The following is a 23,949-nucleotide window of genomic DNA, read 5'->3' on the forward strand; positions in this document are numbered from 1 at the left end:
TGAGCAGAGACGTGCCCCAATAAATGAGGCTAAGTTAAAAGGTGCCGAATCTGTGATTTGGGTTTCTGAACCACTTTGAATTTGATGAGAACTTGTCATCAAATTTCAGTGGTAGATCATATTGGTAATATAACTCTTATTGTAAAGCTTGATGGAGATTATTATATTTGCCTTTTTGTTCTTTTCCAACTCAGCAGAATATTGGAGACAATTTATCTAAGAGGGATGAGAATATCCATTAGTACCATAACGCCATAATAAAACAAAATGATACCAAATTTGGTGCTAAGGAAAAACACTGGCAAAAGAAAACTTAAACTTAAAATGTACTATATCAGGCCAGAAATTGATGACAAACATTCCAGATAAGTTTCCCCCTATGTCCATATAGAAGAGGTACTTGAAAGTAGCCAAGAAAGTTGTCCAATCGTTACAAATAAAAGTGGATAACTTTACAGTGAAGAAAAATAAATTAACCAGAATGTGAATATTCAAATGTGTAAATAAAATAGTGGATATGGTATGACAGTATATGATTATATCTTAAATGTCACTATAATTCACATCCTTTCAATCTGGTGTCCTAGCATAAAATTTTAGCAGAGATGGGAGATAATACGTATTTGTAAATTGTGCCTTACCTATTAGTCAGACCTTCTGTTTTATTTATAGTGGCCCCAAACAATATTAGAAAGTACAAATTTATACCAAAAACATAATGTTCCAAGCTACCCTAATAATTTTAAGTTCACATGTAATAATCATGCATATATAAATCAAGAGTAAATTTATTATAGAAACCATTCCTTTCAGCAATACCTATCCGCATTTTTTAAAAAAACTGTTTGCACATGGCAATGAATAGGAAAAGCATGAAATAAAGTGGAAACTTTCAAATATTTAATAGTACCATTAATATAAACAAACACTATATTAAAAATTGTTTGCTTTTTAAAATGCTATTATAAATTAAATATACAAACTAAAAAAAAAATCACATTACAGAATGCTATAAATAAGGTTGATGAATTCAGAGTACCTTTGAATATTAAAAAAAGAAAAAGTTTTAAAAATACTTTCATACTGTTGGCAATAGATTTTACAAAAACAGACTTTTAAAACTACATTTCCAGGAGAAAAGATTTGGCCATTTAATGCTCCCATGCAAGTCAAAACAACATGTGTTAGCTGCCCAGAGCAAATTCCACATATTTTCCGGTGTCAATAACACTGAACCTGCTTTTTCAGTACCTTAAAACTCTTAAGTGCCTTCTGAGGTGCTTATATGTCCATTTTGCGAAGGCTCATTCTGCTGAAGGAATCTCTGGAGGGTGGAAAAAAACATGAAATGAGCTACTACAACTTAAACAACAGAATCAAGTTTATTTCTTGCCAATTGAATAAAAAATCTGTTGCACGAAGTGTTTTTTCCACAGAACAATTACTCCCAACTAATAATACAAGTAGCCCTTGGTTAAGGATCAAATGTTCAACAACATTTCAAAGTTTCGATGGCACTGAATAAGTAGTAGTTAGGACCAGTACTTGAAGTTCCGACTGTCTCACCACCTCTGAGGTCACATGATCACAATCTGGGTCCTTCCAACCAGCTCACGCTTAATGATTATTGCAGTGTCCCAGTCATGTGATTGCCATCTGCAACCTTCCCTGCCAGCTTCTCACAAGCAAAGTCAATGGAGAAATTGACAGGGAAGGTCACAAATCTCTCTCACCCTTGTACCCTACCATAGCCACTCTGTGCTCATGCTGCACCTCCCTGGCCACTCCGACAACCTCGAGACCCTTCCCAAACCTACCCTTCTCAAGTGCATGTTGTACTTGCATCACCCCAGCCATCTGCACACTGCCATGTTCCCACTCCCACTGGCAGCAGCAACTTATCTGTCTGGTGGTCTATTGGTGAGCCACCTGGGACTTGTAACTTCCTGCCAACTTCCATACTAAGTTTGATTATTGAAAGTCAGTAGGAAGTTGTGAGGAGGTCCTCACTTTGTTAATTTGTGAAATCTCTTATCCTTTACCCAGAATAGATGGGGAAAGGTAGCCAGGCTTTGAGCCAGGCAAAATGTAATACAGGTAGTATAACAAACTATCATTTGTTCAGTGACTGTTCAAAGTCACAACGGCACTGAAAAATGTGACTTAGAAACCGTTCTTCACACTTACGAACTCCAGGGCATCTCCATAGTCATGTGATCAGAATTTGGGTGCTTGGCAACTGGCGTATATTTATGGGGTCATGTGATCACCTTTTGTGACCTTCCAGTAGGCTTTCGACAAGCAAAGCTTAACAATCACATGGCTTACTTAACGTCAGTGATTCACTTAAAAGATCACAAAATTGGGTGTGACTCAGTTAACAACTGTTTTACTTAGCAGTGGAAATTGTTGTCGTTAGTCAAGGACTACCTGTATCGAAAAAGGCACCATCTTACCCAATAGGTTACGTTAGGTATAGTTATTTTGGGGTGGGGGGTGTTCTCATTCAGGAGGCGTTTGGGGAAAAATGTGAAATGTTATATTAGAATGACCTGTGACAAGCAGCAGGTAGAACAGCCTTGTATAATTGGGGTATTTTTCTATTTATCAAGGGCTGAAGGGCTTCCTTGAGTCGATGATAATTTCTTTCAAGTTCCCGCTGATACTCTTTTTGGTCTGGACCAATCAAGCTTTTGTTTTTGCGTAGTGCATCCTCACACCTAGAACACAGTACAATGCATTTTAAGTGAGCAAATGATCATAAACGTATTAGATGATAATTAAACATTTTATCAATTTATCTTTGTTCATCCTTAAGCTTCCCAGATAATGCTATCTACGTCTGTTTGAAAGTCCATTTCACATAAAATCAATGCAGCTTGTTTTTTGGGTAATTATACTGTACTGCTGAAGCTAGTTTTTCAACACTATAGTTTCTCTATATTTTGGCACAGTTGCTACCAAGTAATTCTGGACATTGTCTTTTTCTAATATGGAGAGCTTTTTAGAAAAAAAAATGAAACCAGTGTACTGTTATGCTATATGTCTGGCCTCTACAGCATTTTACAAATGTAAATAGGTAGCAATTGACTCAAATATAAGGATACTCTGCTTTTTCATTTAACATTTCAGTGATTTCTCAAAGTTGTATTGCATCGTATTAAGAAAGTATCTCCTACCCATTAGACTGAAAAGTGGAAAGGGACTTGAATAACATAAGAGACATAGCAATGAGCATCCAAAAGATATATTTCTTTTGGCTAACTCAGGAGAAAAAAGTACAGGTCTTTCCAAGAAATGATATAATACCTTTTTGTAAAGTCTTTGAAACAAAGCCGCAGTTTGTTATGGTGGCGGAACAATTTAGGGTCATTGGGTATTTCAGATAAAAATACTTGTGCAACCTCCAGAGGCCCCTTAACAGAAAAGAGGACAGAATAATTTTATCAACACAAAATGTTTAATAAAATGTAAGATTTTTTAAACATTATACACCAAAAGCCCTTAGACAGACAACACAAAAACTGCATTATAGTGAAAGGAGTAAATTGCCTTTAATATATTGGGGGAGAGAGAATTTTTGGATTAATTTGAGGTATTGGTGTTTATTTAAAATTATGCTACTTCAGTTGTATGATGCTAAGCAACAGAAAGCTACAACCTTGAACTATCTACAATATTGCAAAAATCAATAAAACTTCAGAATATAAAACCAACAGACTAATTCATAAAGGCACTTCTTAGTTATATTACTGACTTCATTTTTTAGTTGATCTGGGTATATTGCCCAACTCTCAAAGATGCTGGGCAGGTCACAACAATCAAATTACAATCAAATAAAAAATCGCAAGCATGATAAAGTGAGGATTTCACTCTCCCTTGCCAAAGACCTGGGCAAAGGACCAGGTCTTCCCAGTAGAGGCCCTCTGGATCTTGGATGATTGTGGCTCTTTAGGAACGAATGGAATTGAAATTTTACTTCCCCTTTTGCCAAGCATAATAATTGCGTATTCTCGTTTGCTATCAATTCAGGGACCAGAATGTAAACCATCCTACAATAGAAAATTACCCACTCTTTTCACTTCCATATATATGCTAACAGGAAGAAATCTGAACTGTGCTAAGATTGTCTGGTAATGCTATCTATATTACATCTGCAAATGATAATGGGAGCATAAATTCAAATTTCTAGCTTGTGCTCAAACGTATTCAATAGCACTTTCCACTCATTTCTGTCCCACAGATTAAGTTATGGTTTCTCTACATGATGCATTTGACAGATCTAAATGATGGTCTAATCATCCATTTTATATCTTGTTTCATTATTCTGATGATCTAATACTGCATGCCTTTTAAAATCTACCACATAGCCATCAAAATACAGCTGTATTTAACAGTATCCAAATCACTGTGGTTAAGAACCCATTATGACAGTCTATATTTTTACCTGATTTACAGTGGTGCCCACTGAACCCTGAAGCACCATCTGGAGCATCTTTGGGTCTGCTGGATCTTGATGGGTTGCAAAAGCCAATTCTTGGGTTTTTTTCTGCATGTCCTCAATGGCAACTTCAATTGGTGTCAAAATTATCTAACAAAATAAAGACCCAAGAGATGTGCAAAAGCATTAAGACATTTACAGTGATTTTATTTTCTAAATAAGGGGAAGAAAACCTCCCCCATTACTCAGTGCAGACTTTACTAAAAAATTAGGGCAGAAGAATAGGAGCCTGGATAGCTCAGCAGACTAATGCATTGTAATTTAACTCCAGCTGTCTGCAATTAGTAAGTTCGAATCTTGACAGGCTCAAGGTTGACTCAGCCTTCCATCCTTTCTAAGGTAGGTAAATTGAGGACCCAGTTGTGGGGGCAATAAGCTGACTTTGTAAAAATATACAAAACTATGAAGGCTATTGCTTAATGCATTGTAAGCCGCCCTGAGTCTCCAGAGAAGGGCGGCATATAAATCAAATTTAAAAAAAAGAAAGAATACCAAGCAATTGTACCTAAACAGGTGGTCCATAATTATCTGGGTTCATGCACAAAATCCAAATCATGGTTTATAAAGCACACAGTATATGGATTCACATATAGTACAAATAAAAAGTCAAAACTAAATATAAACATTACTTAGTGTGATCTGTGGATTTAATTAGTTCACAACTCAGGGATGATAATGATGATGAAGCAAAAAATATTTTATTGATGAAAGATGGCTAGCTACTATGTAAGTCAATACGTGAATTAGTATTTTGAGAAACATACTTTGATTTGTAAGGATATACTTTTTTAATCCTGAGAACTACAAAGCAAAATGGTACAGAGATTCCTGCTGCAGATGAAACATCTACGTTTTGTGGAGGAAACATGTTTCCCACTGAAGATAGCATGGCATGGCATGGCATTAGTCCTTCATCCAACTTTCAATTATGATTTTTAAGGAATGGAATGGGACTACGGGCCATTAATTTAATTTAAGACTCAAATAGATAACCGCATTCTTTCACGTCACTCTTTCTTCTACTTCATTCCCTTCACCATACTTTAAATTATAAGCTTCTATAAATTCAGGATCCTTATTTATTCAACAGTCACATAAAACTATGTTAATAATAGTAGAAGCAGAAGCAGGAGCAGAGTTTTTTGATAAAGCAAGCATAGGCTGTTTTCTCACAGGCTTGTGAAGATGCCACCAAATTAAAAATAACTTGTTGAACGTTTTTGAGTGTTACAAATTAAAACTGAGCTGTGTGAAAATATTGCCCTAGGCACATTATCCATCATTTCCTTGATCATCCAGCCCTTTCATCTCTCTTCAAGGCAGAGTATAATGGAAGTACAAGACTTACTTCTTCCTTGTGAATGACATTTATCCTTGTCTTAATGTAAGGAAAAGCATGGGATGTTGTCAAGATAGTCTTCCTTTTGAACTGTTCGTGCAACTCCCCATGAGCTCTGCCATCCAATGTGAATGGAGTACAATACATGAATCGGCGCAAATTGTAGTTTTTGTCAAAATAGGTAATCCTGTCCTTCATTTCGTAAGTATCAAAGTAGGGCTCAACATAAGTGATTTGTATATAAGCCTGAAGAACAAAAACAGATTAGAACATAACTGATTATAGATATGAGAGATTATATTAAGGCTGGAACAAGTCCTTTCCCACATGCAGATTTTGAAACAAGCAGCTCATGTCCCAAAGGTGCTTTTTCAGGAGACAACTGGACCTTTGTTTTTTCTTTGAAAATCTCTCTCCTTTTAGAGAGTCATTTAAAAGGATGCAAATGGCCATCTGTCTGCAAGGAATATATATCCATCCATTCCCCACCAACCACTCAGAGCTGTAGAAGCTTCTTGAATGAGAAGTGAAACATTTTCAAAGAAAAAAACAAGAAAAGTTCAGTGGCCTCCTGAAAAAGCACCTTTGGGACAATCATTGCCTGGATGACTGAGAATCTCCATAGACTTCAAGCAGTTCATAGTTGTTTTTAAAGGTTCCAATACTGAAATGGTTTGTCATGGAGGCACAGTCCAAAATTCCCACACAATGGCAAAAGAAACTGATGAGACAATAATACAAAGCCTTTCATTGCTATAATTACAGATAGTCCTCAATTTACAGTCACAATTGAGTCCAAAATCTCTGATACTAAGCAACAAAGTTTTTAAGTGAGTTTTGCCCCATTTTATGATCTTTCTTGCAACAGTTGTTAAATGAATCATTGCAGTTGTTCAGTTAGTAATGTGGTTAAGTGAATCTGGCTTCCCCATTGATTCTGTTTGATGGAAGGTTGCAGAAGACAATCACATCACCCTGTCATAAATATGAGCCAGTTGCCAAGTGAACAAATTTTGAGTATGTGACCATGGGGATGCTGTAGTGGTCGTAAGTGTGAAAAATGGTCATAACTCATTTTTTTCCAGTGCCATTGTAACTTTAAACAATCACTAAAAGAATGATTATAAATTCAGGAGTACCTGTATCGATGTTTATGGAAGTTGCAAACAGTTACAGAATCTAATGGGATGATTATTTTTTCACACTGACCCAGATTGTTTTATGAAATAAATGAAACATGTGCCAAACAGCATCATTTGTTCAATCAGATTATCTTCCTGTATCAGGAATATTTAAATGAAATTTTTGATTCAGGAACAAAAATATACAAACATTTAGAGAATCAAAAATGGACAAAAATATTTTCACACAACCATACCAGAATCCTCAAAAACTACATTATCGCTCTGGGACACATCCAGTCCAAATTCCTCAGGATGGGGTTTCAGGGTCTTGTGATGTATCTAATGCAGGTAGTCCTTGACTTACAACACTTCATTTAGTGACTGTTTAAAGTTACAAAAAAAGGGAAAATAAAGGCACTGAAAAAAGTGACTTATGATCATTTTTCACACTTACAACCACTGCAGCATTCCCCATGGTCAATTCAGATGCTTGGCAACTGCTTCATATTTATGACGGTTGCAGTATCTCAAAGTCATGTGATCACTGTTTGTGACTGTCTGGCTTCAATGGGGAAGCCAGATTCACTTAACAACCATTTTACTAACTTAACAACAGCAGAGATTCACTTTACAAATGTGGCAAGAAAAGTCGTAAAATGGGGCAAAACTCATTTAACAAATTTCTCACTTAGCAACATAAATTTTGGGCTCAACTGTGGTCATAAGTTGAGGAATACCTGTACACTTGTTGACAGACAGAAGCAGTATAACAAAAGAGCAGCTTTATTCTTCCTGGTCAATTTCATTCCTGAAACATGCTATTCATATCTAGATTGAAAGGGAAAGTGTAAATACAACTTGTCATCCTTATTTTCTTGAGAGAAGTAGTCAGGTAGATCTAGGCCATTTCTAACACCATGCGGAAAAATATTCATTGAGACAAAGCCTAAAATACAATATTTGATCAGAAATTAATATCTTACTTTATTGGCATCTAGTTTGCACTTGTCAACAGGGTTAGAATCTTTAATAACCTCAACAGCATCTTCACCAAACCTTTCTCCATAAAATCCCTGAAAATAATAAACATGATATTAAGAACTGAACAGGAGCCAATATTTTAAACAAAAGTTGAGCAAAAGCAGACATTCCATCTCATCATAATTGACTTCTTTTTCCTAGCTGTAGAACTGGAATATACAGTACCTGCTATAAACCCAGTGATTTTATCTGATCTGAAAACACTGTTTCTTATCTCTCTAGCTTCAATCATTACTCATTCTTACCATGCTTTCTGATTATCACATTCTGAATAATAAATGTACTATAGTTTGTCTGATTTATGTCCCGTGTTTTCATCAGAGACTCAAGGTGTTCACTTTGCATTATATATGTTCTTAGGAAGTTCATTTTCCCACTGCTAATCCTCCTATAGACAAAATAGAATTATCTATAGCAAGTATCAGCATGGGGGAAAGCATGACTTATTATTGTATACAAATAAAGAGAATTTTTAAAATCAAAAATATTGGTTGATATACATACCCCAAATTTCAATGCAGATAGATCATGAAAGTGACTCACAAAACAATGTAAACTAAAGTTACTGAAACTAGTACAGTTAAAACTTCTTTTAAATTCAGTAAAAGAAATAAAGCAAAACAGTTTAAAATCTTTATTACTATTCTAAACTTGATCAGGAAATCTCACCTCTAATCTATGAGAAATTTCAGCAAGTTTTGTTATAGCAGGCTCCTTGTACATGAACTCCTGTTCATCCAAATCTCCAAATTTAGTTCCATAAAAGCCAACACGGAAGTATGTACCAAACATTCGCTTACCATCCTAAGGTATATAAAGTTATATGATATTTAAATATGATATTAAAGTATGTTATTATTTTTTTAAAAAAATCTAAAATACAACCTCATGCCAGGATAAAACAACAACAATCAACTAACCAAAAGTACTAGTGATAATTTCTACAAGTTACAGCACAAAGGCAAAATTCAAAATTAAATTTTACACTTATGAGATCTATGGGAATCTCATGCATTATTGGAAGAAAAAAACCCAGTGGCTTAGCTCTGCATAGGAAGAATGGAATAACTTTTAATGGCCTGAATTTAGATGATAATAGGTGTATCAGTTGAAGAGGGTTCCTTAGAAATGGGTAAGTTTCTTTAACTGTTATTTCTATCTTATTGGAAGATACATTTCTAAATTCTACAAGTTTGAATAACTTCAGAATGAATCTGCATATTACAGTCTAAGCACTAATATGAATTATGTTCAACATAGTTCAACTCAACATGGGCACCTGGGGGACAGGGAGGCAGATGACAGAACATACATAAAGATGCCATCAAGCAAATATTGTGATTTACCTAATTGTATCTTGTGGATATGAGTACATAATGGTTTTGTATGACGCCATTATGTGTGTTTCCATTTTAGCACTATTGTGGTTTGCTGCACTAAAAAAAAAATACTGAGGTGTTGTGAGTGTGTAATGACTGTTATTTGTAACTTCTCTTAAAACAATGGCCAAAGATTGAAACAGCAACCTTGGTTTAAGGAAGTTCCAGCTTGCTATGCAATGAACATGGTATTGTCCCAATATATCATATGTAATGCTTGACTCTATATATAATGTAGAGTGAAGAATGCCATGGTAAGACTAGAGTTGTTCTCAAGTATAATGTTATCTTCTAGAAGAAATGAAAACAATTTAGGAAGATGTTTTTAGTTATACTGTCGCCAAACTTTCTCCAACCTCTATTCCTGAGATCTATACCATATGTCTGCAGCTCAAATATCAGTGACAGTTGAAATTCTTCTATTTGTAGTAGTAAAATTTGCATTGTCAACACTGCAAGGGATACAGCTCTATCCTCTATGCAGTATAGGAATAATGCTTATGGTTTAAGGAAGTTTTGCCTGCCAGTTCTCCCTTTGTGCCATGAAAACCATGTGCATGTCTAGGGGATCTTGGGTCATGGGGTGCAGAGTTCCATAGGATGGGAAAAATCCTGTTTATTCTTTATAGGTTCCCATGCAGTTCCTTTCACTTGGGTATTTAATCAAAGCAACACTAATGCCAAAGACAGCAACTGGTGTTTTCCAGACTATTGAGATTACAATACCCAGAATCCATGACGATTGACATACTAACCGCTGATTATGGGGATTGCAATGAAAGGCATCTGGAAGACATCAGAATGCTTATCCCTGATTTATAGCAGCAAAACTGAAAAGTGCACTATTTTATAAAGACAACAAGTAACTGAAAGACACAAAGCAGCATAGAGTTTGAAATTAAGGTTACCAATATTGGAATTTCCTCCCCCACAAAAAGATCACACTGCTTGAACAAATATAGTTGAGAAAAGGACTCCAAATGTTCACCTTGACTCTCATGGCACAATTATATTCTGTGCACTATCTTTCTCCTTTTTCTTAAAAAAAAAACCAACCACACAGAGATATTTTGAACAATGTGTCCCATTATTATGTTTCAAAATATGTTTAATAGAGGAGAAAAAAGCTAAACCAAGTCCCTGACTTAGTTTCCAGCTTTAGCCTGAAAAGAGAAACTTTCAGGAAGATGCTCAGATTACAATTTGCAAAAAGCTTCGAGGGAAAAGAGCTGCCTATTGTGGTTTTGTACAGGACCTGATCATTCAAGCAATTAAAATTTTAACTATTAATTAAATTACTATTCAAGATTGGAGCCAGGCCTATTCTTCCAATGCTTATTGGTGTCTTCCCTCCTTTTAGAACAGGAATCTTCAAACTTGGCAACTTTAAGACTTGTGGACTTCAATTCCCAGAATTCCTCTGCCAGGTATGACTGGCTGAGGAACTCTGGCAGTTAAAATCCGCAAGTCTGAAAGTCACCAGGTTTGGAAACCCTTGGTTTAGAAAATAGGGTTTCATCACCATTAAATGCAAGCAGGCTCAGTTTTTAAAAGACAAAGAACTCATCACGTGAGCAGCAGGGGTGAGGGTTACCTCTTTGAAGTCACATAGGTTCAGTAACAATATTTGCAGCAAAAAATTTCTTGTGTAGGATACGATATGCTAAGCCTTCCTAGGATAGATTGTCAGTGAAAATAAGGTAATTTGCCTTGGTGAGGGAAGGGAAATGGGCAACACAACATAGAATCAATGCCACGTTTGCTTATTACGCAAGTAGAAAAAATAATTTTCTGTCTTGCATTCATGGAACTGTGATATAAACAGTTTTAGCCATATAAATTTAAACTGGCATCTTTTAATTCAGCCTTGAGCCTTAGAAGAGGCGGCCAGCTTTCATTTCTTCTAACATTACTTCAGGACTAATAACAAGTATCAAGTGATTTACATTTACTGATAAAGGCTACCCTTTACATACTTCCAGATACATATTTTTTTAAAACAAGCCTATGTGGCTAATTCTGGCTGTTTAGAACCAATAGGTTGATTGGTTTAGCATACCATGGCACCAGTGGTGGGTTTCAATTTTTTTTACTACCGGTTCTGTGGGTGTGGCTTGGTGGGTGTGGCATGGCTTGGTGGGCATGGCTTGGTGGGCATGACAGGGGAAGGATACTGTAAAATCTCCATTTCCTCCCAATCAGCTGGGAATTGAGAGGCAGAGAATAGATGGGGGTGGGACCAGTCAGAATTTTTACTACCAGTTCTCCAAGCTACTCAAAATTTCCGCTACCGGTTCTCCAGAACTGGTCAGAACCTGCTGAAACCCACCTCTGCATGGCACGAGAGTTCTGAAAAAGCCCATCAGTCTATAATGTGGAATAATTTGAAAAAAGGTGCCAAAGTTTGACTTTTTATAGGTCAGAATTGTCAAGCAACTACTCCTCAACTTATAACCACAACTTGGACGAGAATTTCTGTCGGAAATCATTGCGGTCATAAGTTGAATCAGATCTGATTTTATGACCATTTTTATGAAGGTAATTAAGCAAATCATCCTGGACATTAAGTGAATCTATGGTTGTTAAGTCAACACCAGGGTTGCAAGTGTGAACACAGATGCAACTTTTAGACTTGTTTGTCAATTAAACTATTGGCCAAACAAACAAAGGACATTAATATCATTTCTATCTTGTGTGGTTCTAAGACCATAAACCAAACATTTGTATGGCTTAAATGAAGATGCATTTGTAATAATACATTTAATTGGATCATTTTAAAGTGTAATTACTTGTGGAAATGCAAAAACTTGGTCACTCTCAAATCAGGCTCAGTCCTCATATATCTCCAAGGCTTTTATAAAAATGATGAATTTTACAGTATAAGATCATATTCTACAAACAGGATTTAAGGGCTGTCTTGCTACAATGAGGATGTTTTCTATAGTTTTTCTTTTCATTCTGCCCACAGACTCATGGGGAGATAAAATACAGAGAAATTTGCCCCCATTCCCGCAAATTATTATTTTTTAAAATCTGTTAAAATAAAAAGCTATATGCTCTTCATTTCCAAACAGTGTGCTAACTGATATAATCAGAGCCACCTCAGATTTCTTTGATCATCTGTTCAGGATCATCAAGCAAATAATTTACCATGGGAAAATGGCCATATTGCACAAACATAGTTTAAAAATAAAACTCAGCTCTGTGAAGAGTACGCTGGATGTTTGGCTACTGCTTTCAGGCTATCCAGAGTTTAAGGCTGCATGTGACCTTGGTCTAGCTTTGAGTTTGCAGTTTAGATGTCTCCTTTGACAGCTGGATGGATATGGTCAAAAAAGAAATGAGAGAATGAGAGAAGCAGCTAGAAGTAAAAACGAAAAACCGCCAAAAAAACCAGGGGAGTGGCTGAGAAAGGGAGAATAATGGCGGGGGGGAGGGGTGTTGGCTCAAGCTGTGTGCAGTCTTGAGTATCTATTTCTGAAAGATTACCTCTACACCTGGGTGTGGGTACACACTGGATGGATGTCCTTATATGACATAAGCAAATTGTTAAAGAAGATGCATTCTATAGTGCTATCTGATTCCAATAGCATGGACATCTTAAAACCAAAGATTTAGACGTGTTGTATTTTCTAAATCCAAATGACATTTGCATGAACAGACAAGAAGTCTTTTAAAAATGTCAGTTTTCATAACTTCAAACTGCTAGCTGTTTTGGGGAACACAATAAGTCTAAGATTTTGGTCAATGAACAAACATACAGTAGAAGTAAAATGGTATTAGTATTAACTGAACTTTTTAGTCTAGCCTATTTGCTGTGAACAGAGCAAACACGTGCTAGTGTATATTTAATTGCATATTCTGGTTTTTCTGAAGTTATTATTGTCTCTCCTGGAATTTTGCAATTGGGAAGAACAAGTATTAATCTAACATCAAATTAAAACGGACAAACTGCAAATTGTTTTAGGGAGCGTAAAACCAGATAAAGATACAGCCAGAGATTTTGTCTCACAGGTGATATCAGGGAAAAAGGAAGAAAATATGAAATCTATTCCCTTACTCAAAGCATGGATAGAGTTATTTAGGGTAACTGTCAATGTGCTGTCCACTTTGACAATTTTACACAAGAAGGTTTCTGCCACAAGCAATATTGTTTACACATAAAGGCAAAAAGCCTGTATATTGTTATATATACACGTATACACATATAACTCTACAGTTTTAATATGGATATGTGTATCCATTGTAACTGCTTTTTTTTTTCCTTCATGGAAGGAAAAATATTAACCTTATGTTCTCTAGAGTGGGGAAGCTAGTCAATGTTAGTTACTTGCTCCTACACTGAAACAGGCTTATCACAGAAGGAATCTTACAATTCATTTGTTCCTCTAAGCCAGGGGTGGGCAATTAACTTTCACAAAGGGCCACATCAGAAATTAGGACTATTGCAGAGTGCAGAACCAATAAGGCCGTGAAGGTGCGTGCATAGGCATGCATGCACGCATGCATAAAAGTATATTGGGGGGTGGGGGGGGGGGAAATAGCAGTTGCTTTCAAAATAAAAGCAATCCACGTGGGCTAGGCAGGGACAGTCAAAGGCCCAGATGTGGCCTGGGGGCCATAAACAAGTCTGTTCTAAGCTAATTATTATGTGGTCTAACTAGTTTGGTCTTTGAAAACAAAATGGCCTCCAATGCACCAGCCCACTGTACAAACCCTAAGACTGTTCTTATTTTATAAATGTAAGATAGCTGCTTGATTATTGTACCTTGAAAATGTACATCTTTCTTTATCAGGTTGCTAAGGCAACATTCCCTAATAATTTGGAACAGTAAATCTGTTGATACTCCAAATGTTGCTGAATTTCTGGGCTTTAATTTCTTCAAACTTTATTTCCCAATTATCTTACTTACAATCTACATGAAAGAGTTAAGAAAATGCTTGCTGCCATGTAATTAATTAGAAATATTCTATGATAATGAGTTTCAAACAGATTACCATAATTCTAAAACAATGGTCACCCAAGACAAATTAGGAATTGGCGTATGAAAGGAAGTCTCTTTCCATTTAGCTTCCATTTATTTAGGGAGATGGGAATGCATTGATGGGTCAGTCCCTGGGAAAATTTTAGAATGGAGTGAATACAAAACATGCTGGAATGAAATGAAGCATAAACAGGCAGAAAATGGAGAGAGCAATAACATTGTAGGGTATCATGTTATTGTTCAGAATGTGGAACATTATCTATATGGAAACTCTGATATTGATCAAAGATATTCACGAAAATCAAACTCTTGCTTTCAAGCCATAAAACACATTAATACTCCATGGTCTTTGTTTCTGAGAGATGCAAAATGCAGTTATGAGTAAGGAAGATATTATAAAAGCATTTATGTCTATTATTTTGAGAAAAATAATAGTCCTTGGGAGGCAAAGAGAATGAAGGTGAACGTGTAGAGTCATTACAGATCTGGCAGAGTGGGTATACAGCCATCATGATTTATGAAGGGTTCATAATATGTTATTATGCATGGTAAATACCTGCTAGGTGTAAAGTTTTAATTTTTTTTTCTTCTGCATATAGACCAAAAGCTTTGCCAACTGGGTTTACTTCACCAAAAATGACTAAAATCACTGTCCATCTTACTCCTGTTGTTTCCAACAGGTAGATGAAAATACCCCAAATATCTAATTCTAGACTACAATAATATAATCTGAAATAGAAAGATTAATGCCAAAAGATTTTGTTCTATCTAATTTCCTATCTAATCCAGCTTTTGAATTTATAACCCAAATTCTGAAGGCCATCCAAACTTACTTGAGGGGAAAAAAACTACTCACTCATCAATGGTGACCCAATCAGTCTCTGAGGTAATTTCCTTCCTTCCCACCAGCCCAATTGAGGAAAATTTATATGGCATTTCATAAACCCCTGAGCTGGCATAAGTCTTTGATTAAATAAATTAAAAAAAAGAAATTATTGAGGGATGCCATGGTGTTAAGAATCATCAACAACTTAGTAGGAACTTACCACAACAGACAATAGTAAAAGTGGGGAGGAGAATCAGCAACCAGGGCAATAGAGGAGAAAACAGAAAGTATTTTAATTAAGGAAAATCAAAAAACAAATAAGCAGCATTTGGCAGCAAATAAAGGCAAACAAGCATTCTACAAAATAAGAACTGGCTAAAAAGCATGCAACAGGGGATTAAAGGCCACATTGGGAGAAATGTCCAGCAAGAGGAGATGTCAAGTGCAAAGCGGTGGACAAGAACATAAACCATGGGTGTGTTTTACCATGCAATAAAACATTCCTTGACTATGTTAAAACTGTAACTGAGGAGAGGGTGTATTTCAGGGGTCGATTTAGCATCACACACATTGAAAAGACTCCCCTTAGGCTGTCCTCCATTAACTGGTCACTGAACAGCCATATAACTGGGAGTGCCTCATCTGTCCCTTTGTATCTGTTTGTCTCTTGCAACAGATTAGTGCCAACTACAGGTAGTCCTCAACGTACGACCACAATTGAGCCCAACATTTATGTTGCTGAGAAATTTGTTAATTTTATGACTTTCCTTGGCCCATTTATTAATTGTTGAATCACTGCAGTTGCTAAATTAGTAACAGGGTGGTTAAGTGAATCTGGCTTCCCCAGTGAAGTTTGCCAGAAGTTCACAAAAGGTGAACCCGGGACACTGCAACCGTCATAAATGTGAGTCAGTTGTCAATGTAAATCATGTGACTATGGGGATGCTGCTAAGATCATAAGTGTGAAAAGTGGCCATAAGTCACTTTTTTTCAGTGCCATTGTAACTTTGAACGGTCACTAAGAGACCTCTTGTAAGTCGAGGTCTACCTGTATTAACCTCAATGGGAAACCCTTCCTTACAAGAGAGATATAATTCCTAGGGATAGATATTGCTACTAGGAGGGCAGATGCAGGGGTGAAATGCTACTGGTTCGCACTGGTTTGGGTGGTGGGTGGTTCGGAAACCAGTAGCGGCGGCAGTGCAAGGCTCCGCCCATCCGCCTGGATGTCACCAGGAAGTAATCTGTTTTTGACCCTCTGCGCATGCGCAGAAGGCTTTGCGCATGTGCAGAGGGTCCAAAATCGCACATGACACATGCGGCACGCACACTTCCGAACCAGTAGGGAAGGTAAGTAGATTTCACCCCCGGACAGATGCTTTTGATTTCTTGTGATGTCAAAAGTGAGAAAATTGAAAAACTAAACTGGCTTAGGCCCTATTTTCCCCAAGGTAGCCAGAGTGTGTAATGGAAATAATAAATGGAAACTATTTATCATTTCTTGCTAAACTATCATAAAGTCTGATCAAGCTCCAGATTTGTAATTATAGGGGGTCCTCGACTTACAACCATTCATTTAGTGACTGTTCAAGGTTAAAACGGCACTGAAAAATGTGACTTATGAGCAGTTTCCACACCTATGACCATTGAAGCATCCCCATGGCCATGTGACCAAAATTTCAACTGGCATATATTTATTGTACTGTCATCATTTGCTTACCATCTGTGTAACCTTCCCAGCAGGTTTCCAACAAGCAGTAAATAAAGGAAGCCATATTTGCTTAATGACTGCATGATTCACTTAACAACTGCAGTGATTTGCTTTACAAACTGCAGTGATTTGCTTTACAAAATGACCAAATTGGGGCACAAAAGATGGTAAAATGGGGCAAAAGTCACTTAACAACTGCCTCACTTAGCAACAGAAATTTGGGACTCAATTATGGCCGTAAGTCGAGGACCACCTATAGTAGGCTTACATAGATGGTGTGTGGCCATACTTGGATTTTCTTCTGTGAGAAAGCTTTCAGGTGTTGCAAATTTGCACGTTGGATTTCAAAACAAAATCTGAATCCATGAGGGTCTTTCTTGAAACTGAGTGGCCATGGGTCCAGGAAGTCTGACCTCATGTGCTCTGAGAATCTTTGGCTCTATTTTCCAAGTGCCTTCCTAAGCAAAAGTTCTAACGATCCCAGTTCTGCAGTGGGAATGATCAAAATAAAGGAGCATGAGCCAGGAAAAAGCAGAAAACATTATTCTCACAGTACATTTTACGGGTATAGGAGACTGATTAAAACAACTATATATGTAACTATTGCAACACCAAACAAAGGTGCAGATTTTTTAAAATCTCATCTAAAACTTCTCCACATGAACAATAAGTATTTAGATACAATATGCTGGTATTATTTTCAGAGGACGATCAACATTTTGTTAGCACATATTCCACACAATTGTAAGAAGGCCACATGCAATGAGTTTCCACTGAAATTAATTCAGGACCTACATGCTTAACTGCAGTGGATTCCATGGGAACACGACACAATCAGGCATTAAAGAGGAAAAATACCAAAGGAGCAGAGGACAACTTCTCTGCCAAAAGGAGGGGCTTTTCCACAAAAACAAAAGTTAAAATATATATTTTTTAAAAAATATTATATTTTTACTTAGCTCATAATTTAATGTTCAATTTTTCATATCACGTTCATGGATGTAGTTTATGGCAGTGTTTCTCAACCTGGGCTGGGGGGGCCCTTTAAGATGTGTGGACTTCAACTCCCAGAATTCCCCAGTTAGCATCGCTAGCTTGGGAATTCTGGGAGTTGAAGTTCACACATCTTAAAGAGGCCCAGGTGGAGAAACACTGATGTAAGGGTAAACTGCAATCAAATGGACATGTTGCACTTAAACCTGCAAAATTCTTAATCCTAACTAATGAAAAAGTATGTAGCCTTCTGAAAGTTTCCACCTTTTCTGGCTGAAAGATTCATGTGGAAAAGTTACACCTGCTAAATTTCTCTGTGTTCTATTTGAAGTGTATACATGCATGGATGTCCCTGAAACCATGAAATACAGCTAGTCCTTGACTTACAACCACAATTGAGCCCAACATTTCTGTTGCTAAATGAGACAGTTAAGTGAATTTTGCCTCATTTTACAACCTTTCCTGCAACAGCTGTTAAGTGAGTCACTGGATTTGTTAAGTTAGTAACACGGTAGTTAAGGGAATCTGGCTTTCCCATTGACTTTGCTCGTCAGAAGGTCACAAAAGGTGATCACATGACTTTGGGATACTGCGTCATAAATATGAACCAGTTGCCAAGCATCTGAATTTTGATCACGTGAGCATGGAGATGCTGCAATGGTCGTGTGAAAAATGATCATAAGTCACCTTTTTCAGTGCCGTTGTAACTTTGAACAGTCACTAAATGAACTGTTGTAAGTCGAGGACTATCTGTACAAAAAAAAATGTTTTTTTGTTGTACAAATGAATCTGACTATCTTGGTTGTTCTTTTAAACTAGCCACCCCTCACAGCTAATCTATCAGATACACTAAACTTCAGAATTCAGAATTTGGAATTCAGAATTCCAAATAATGGTCAATAGAACATGCAGGGAGGCAAAAGACTGGAGAAGCTTGTTTTATATGATCTTAACACTGATTTGATTTAAATTTAAGGCAATATCAGGAATAGTTTTGGGCTTCAGTAAAAAAGACCACTGATGATAAAAAAGAGAAATAAAACTGATATGATGTATATTGATTTGGGTTATTTAAAATTATTTAATTTTTCATTTCTACCATTAAATCACACTTCTACCTAAAACTAAGAAAGTTTGTACCAGATCAAGTTCTCAAATTACAAAATTCAAAAATGTGTTGCTGTTATTTTGCTTGCCCTTTGTGTAAGCAAATATTCTGATTAGTTTGAAACTATTAACTATAACTTCCCAGTTTTGACCTAAATTAATTTATTAAACATATATCTTAAATATTTTACTGTGGCCCTTACCAGAAAAATAAGACTGAATAATGTTATACGAATGAGATAAAGTTGGTAGGTTATATTTAGATTTGTGGTTGCTGAAGTCACAGCTGCTTTTACAGGTTGCCAATTTTTGTACTGGATCATAATGTAATTTGAAAAGTATTAGGGACATTAAAATTATGCATCACATAATCAAAGCAAATATATTTACTCAATGGGGTACTTGAAACCCGTGCTCTAACTAGGTATTTGGGAGCTAAGCGTTAATCTGAGTTAATTTGGTTTTTGTTTTTCAGTTTTGTACAAGAGACAAGTATATGCAATTCATAAATAAATACTTGTTATGTGTTATGATATGAGTAAACTTATGCATTTTTGCATTCAAACTCCTTGAACATTAAATCGACCCCTGTGTTGGGGGTAAGAACATGGTAGGAAGAAATGATATTCTAAGTCAATATAGATGAGAAATAAAATTAACAAAAATAAGGAACTCACAATGGTAAAAATGGTTCATTCCCCCAAAGAACCTCATTAGTGTCATAATTCATGCACTACCTAAATTGTCTAAAATGACCACAACAGTTTTACTAATACTTTTTGGTTAATTAATTCAGGTCAATCAATAGCAGACAGCAACAGATACCCACAACTAGCATATGCGGGCAAAGCATTGGCAGGAGGCATCAAACCAATCTATTAGTCTTTTTTACTAGCTAAAACATTACCTACCTCCCAGCCAGTACTCTGTATAATAAAAAGTAAAAAAAAAGAAGAAGTATGTAATAGAAGCAAATGCAGAATTTTCTTGACATGCCATCAACAATAAAATAGTATACATCTACAATGGTTTAATGGTTTTTAGGGGCCACGTATTTACATTAGCAGTTTTTGTTTTCATTTCACCAGAAGAAACATCATATGGGAAAGAAGAACCTATGGAAATAAGATATTTTTGCTGAATGCATTGAAGGCTAACTCTGCAGAGGATGTGACCATGGGTGTCTGCCTCCTATATAGATGTTCTGTTCTAACTATCTGTTCCTTTCTCTTCATTGTGGCGAGGAAGGGGAACGTGATAAAGAAAATACCCAACATAAAGGGGTTTAAAAGGAATGTGAAACCTCTCTTACCACTGCAACATATTCACCATTTCAGCCTGAGATTCAGGTTAATGTCAGACTGGAGAAATTCAAATTTTGTGCATGAGTTATGCAATAATTTTTATGCAGTGTTTGTTGTGCAATGCTGGTACAGGTAGTCCTTGACTTATTACGACCATTCATATTTACGACAGCCTCAGAACCGATGCTTTACAGCCTGCAAAGGGCCTCCAAGTCATCGTAAATGGTGACGGCCTTATCCCTCCCCCCCCCACCCCCGTGGCTACATGATTGCATTTCAGGCGCTTAGCTTAGTTCAAATTTATCATCTGTTGTCAAGTGCCCTGCAATCATGTGATCACCATTTGCAATCTTCTCTGCTGGCTTCCCCAGAAAGTGAATGGTGAAGTCAGAAGAAGACCGCAGAGAAGATTGCAAGCAGAGGGGATGGAGGATTTGAGGCCTGTTTCCCCAGTGCACTGAGGGATTTCTCCTCTTCTCCTGACAAGGAAGAAAAATCCTCCACTGGAGGGACAGACCTCGAATCTGGCAAAATAGCTACTAAATGCCAGCCTTCTGAGCAGTTCAGAAAGCTCACATCTACTACCGTTTGGGGAGGGGCGAACACCAATCAACACCAGCCTTCTGAAAGGCTCAGAAGGCTGGCCTTTGCTAGCAGCATTAGGGGAAGGAAAAACACCAATGAATTCCAGCCTTCTGGAAGGCTGAAGCAGACTTCATATCTGGCCAAAGTGTTAGTGAAAACGATCGTTCAGAAGACCCTTTCTTCAAAACGTTTGATTTCGAGAAGGAGCCTTCCGTATCATTGTGAGAATGGGGCTGACTTGCAAGATGGAATTGGTGGCCTTGGCAATCAGGAGCTGCAGAATAATACTAAGGTAACTGGATCTGGGGTTGGTGAGGAAGGGAAAGGCCCCAAGTCTCCCAGGCATGGTGGAGTGGAGAGAGGGGCCAGGCCTCATGAGTGTGGAGGGATGCCCAGCCCTCTCGCCACCCCATCACACCCAAAGGCCTAGACTCTCTCCATGACACTCCACTTAATGACAGCAACTGGAAGACCTGGGATTGTGCTCACATAGTGTCTTAGTTAACAACAGCTTTGCTCAACAACAAAGATTATGGACCCCAATGCAATAGTAAGCAGAGGATTACCTAGTCCTCCACTTATGACCAACTAGGACCAGAAAAAATTATTGTTAAGCAGTGCAGTCATTAAGAGAGGAATCACCTGATTTTATGACTTTTTGCCATGGTCATTAAGCAAATCACGCATAATCGATTAAGTGAGACACTGTATGACTGTGACTTGCAACCTCCTGCTGGCTTCCCCATTGATTTTGCTTGCGGGAGTTTGGATGGGAAAGTCACAAAGGTTGAACACATGCCCGCAGGATGCAACAACTGTCTTAAGTGGGAACTGACTGCCAAGGGCTGGAATTGTGATCACATGTCTGCCAGGATGCTACAATGATCCCAAAAAGTCCCTTTTTAAAACGTTGTAACTTTGAACCATTATTAAATGAATGGCCAAATTGAGGGTTTCAAAGAATATTAGTATATGAATCAAAATAAAGTTTATTTTCTACAAACGCTCAAGGTTTTTTTTTAATTTCTTAATCATCGCAAATTTTCTCCAAATTGTATAAATGGTATTTACAATACTGTATATTATCTGTATAGACCAAAGACCTAAGAAATATCAAAGTAGCCTCTAAAAATATAGGCAGTACCAAGCAAGGTGGGGCTTTCTTTTTTTAGTAAAATTAGGTGTTCAGGTCTAATAAATTCAAAATTTCCAAATATTGGGAGGGGCCTTTAGGTATTGCTCCAGGGACTCCAGTCATGATTACTATAATAGTGGATTTATGTTTTCATTAATATTTAATCTGCAAGTCCCATATTTCACAATGTTTTCAGATTGATTTTTCTCAATCCTAGCATCGCCCAGAATAGCAACATCAATGACCCAGACTGCCTTCTTTTCAATAAATCAGGACTTTATGACCAATGTGCTTATCAGTTTGGATTTTAAAGTCCCATAAGATCTCAATCCACTCATTTTCCAAAACCTTCTCAGCTTGACGGTCCCAATAGTTCTTGCTATATTCAAATCCAAATCTCTGGCTTATTATGGTTATAGTTATTTCTTTTGCTACAGGTCTTGTTCCAAATGCATGTAAAAAGGTAAGCCTTGAACAAACTTACTCATGTCATCCAAGGTTAAAATTAGTGCCAATGCAAAACCAAATCAGAAGGAAACACAGCATTGTAGTTAACTCTGGGCCAGAAAGGCACTAGGGGAGTGTTATATGTCTGGTAACCAAGAAATCAGCAATTTTTCAAATAGCCCGGAATCAAAGTTTACTCTCTAACCTTTTGAAAAGGGAAAATTATTTGCAATGGAACATTCTCAATAGTGGAGACATCAAGATCATTTACGTTGATACAATAGCTTCTAGAACAGATTTAATGGTTAGTAAATTCTACACATCCTATTTGTGATATGGCTAGAACTTGTGTTTGAAAGATAGTAGAAAAATTACATTAAAATAGTCTAGTTTTACTTTTAACTTACAACCTGGTCTTATCATAGTCTGCTGATATTATTATGCAAATTTCTCTTTGCTTTGGCCATGTCATAAAAAGCTTGCTAGCTGTTGCTATAGTTTTTAGCAACAGGATGCCATTCAGTTCTCTACATCCAAGGATACAGCCATCTACGTTCCCATCATCTGTACAACTCAGGACAGTTTGGATAAACAAGGCATCAACTGCAGGACCTAAAATCGGTACCTGCCAATCAAGTGCACTGAGCATTCAACTTACTGACTTTGGGAGCTCCAGCAAGTGTGTAGTGGTTTGTGTTTTTACTGAGAGTTGATAAAATTTCAGTTGGTTTTTATTTTAATGTCATTCTTTGTTTTTGTTTGTTTGCCATCCAGAGTTTCTTGGATAGATGGTTATATAAACTGGATAAATCAATAAATGACTGATGAGGAAAGTGGCCCGCATAATAATTGCACTCAATTCTTTCATGTTTTGTGGAGTCAGCTTTTTGTTTGTACAATAGGCACAGAATAGAATGTACCAATAGACACAATAATTGCTACCTGACTTAAGTGGGTGGCTCTAGAAAAATTAGAAGAACCATTTAGCCATTGTTTTGCCAACCAAACTGATTGCACACTTTGTAATACAACCCATTGACACCTCCGATATTGTGCTGTTCTGACAAAGTGCATTGGTCTAATAGAAAATCAGGCTGATATATTTTGCCACTTTCTTGCCATAGATCCCACAGGCATTACCTGATGAACTATCTTGCTGAATGCATCCTGGAGTTTACCATGAATTGTGGCCAGTTTCTTGGCATCTCTGTTAGCTTCATGAATTGGAATAAGGATTTTGTAAACCTCGTTGACCGCTTCATACATACCAGCCTACAAAAGATTGCATGTCAGATGGATCTATTGCTTCGCCAAGAAAATAAACATCCTAAGTGCAGCACATGATAAAAATGCTTCATTATGACAAAGAAACTGAAGAGCTCGTTTGCTATACTTTCGTTGTTATAAGAGAACGTAATCTAGAGCACAGAATAATTCTGAGGATTCCTTTTTATACATTCCATGAAAAGGCA

At 36.9% G+C, this 23,949-nt stretch overlaps 1 protein-coding gene across 11 annotated transcripts in view; it reads right to left on the bottom strand.

Annotated features, from left to right (window-relative positions):
* Window positions 1-772: 772 nt before the first annotated feature.
* Window positions 773-23,949, bottom strand: part of DOCK7 (dedicator of cytokinesis 7) — a 127,191-nt gene continuing 104,014 nt past the window's right edge. For 4 of the 11 annotated variants that reach the window (XM_087889777.1, XM_034415234.2, XM_034415231.3 and 1 more), the window contains 9 exons: window positions 23,618-23,749; window positions 19,918-19,932; window positions 8,675-8,809; window positions 7,948-8,037; window positions 5,850-6,086; window positions 4,448-4,591; window positions 3,310-3,416; window positions 2,553-2,720; window positions 773-1,324 (listed from right to left, as the gene is read on the bottom strand). In XM_087889777.1, coding sequence (XP_087745903.1) covers window positions 1,282-1,324; window positions 2,553-2,720; window positions 3,310-3,416; window positions 4,448-4,591; window positions 5,850-6,086; window positions 7,948-8,037; window positions 8,675-8,809; window positions 19,918-19,932; window positions 23,618-23,749 — 1,071 coding nt within the window. In that variant the 3' untranslated portion in view covers window positions 773-1,281. Of the gene's footprint in view, window positions 1,325-2,552; window positions 2,721-3,309; window positions 3,417-4,447; window positions 4,592-5,849; window positions 6,087-7,947; window positions 8,038-8,674; window positions 8,810-15,319; window positions 15,411-19,917; window positions 19,933-23,617; window positions 23,750-23,949 lie in introns of those variants that run through there. The other 7 variants (XM_034415235.2, XM_034415232.2, XM_034415229.3 and 4 more) reach the window with 3 other exon arrangements.

The sequence above is a fragment of the Pantherophis guttatus genome, chromosome 3 (assembly GCF_059756535.1).
Source record: "Pantherophis guttatus breed Tessera chromosome 3, ASM5975653v1, whole genome shotgun sequence".
NCBI lineage: Eukaryota > Metazoa > Chordata > Lepidosauria > Squamata > Colubridae > Pantherophis > Pantherophis guttatus.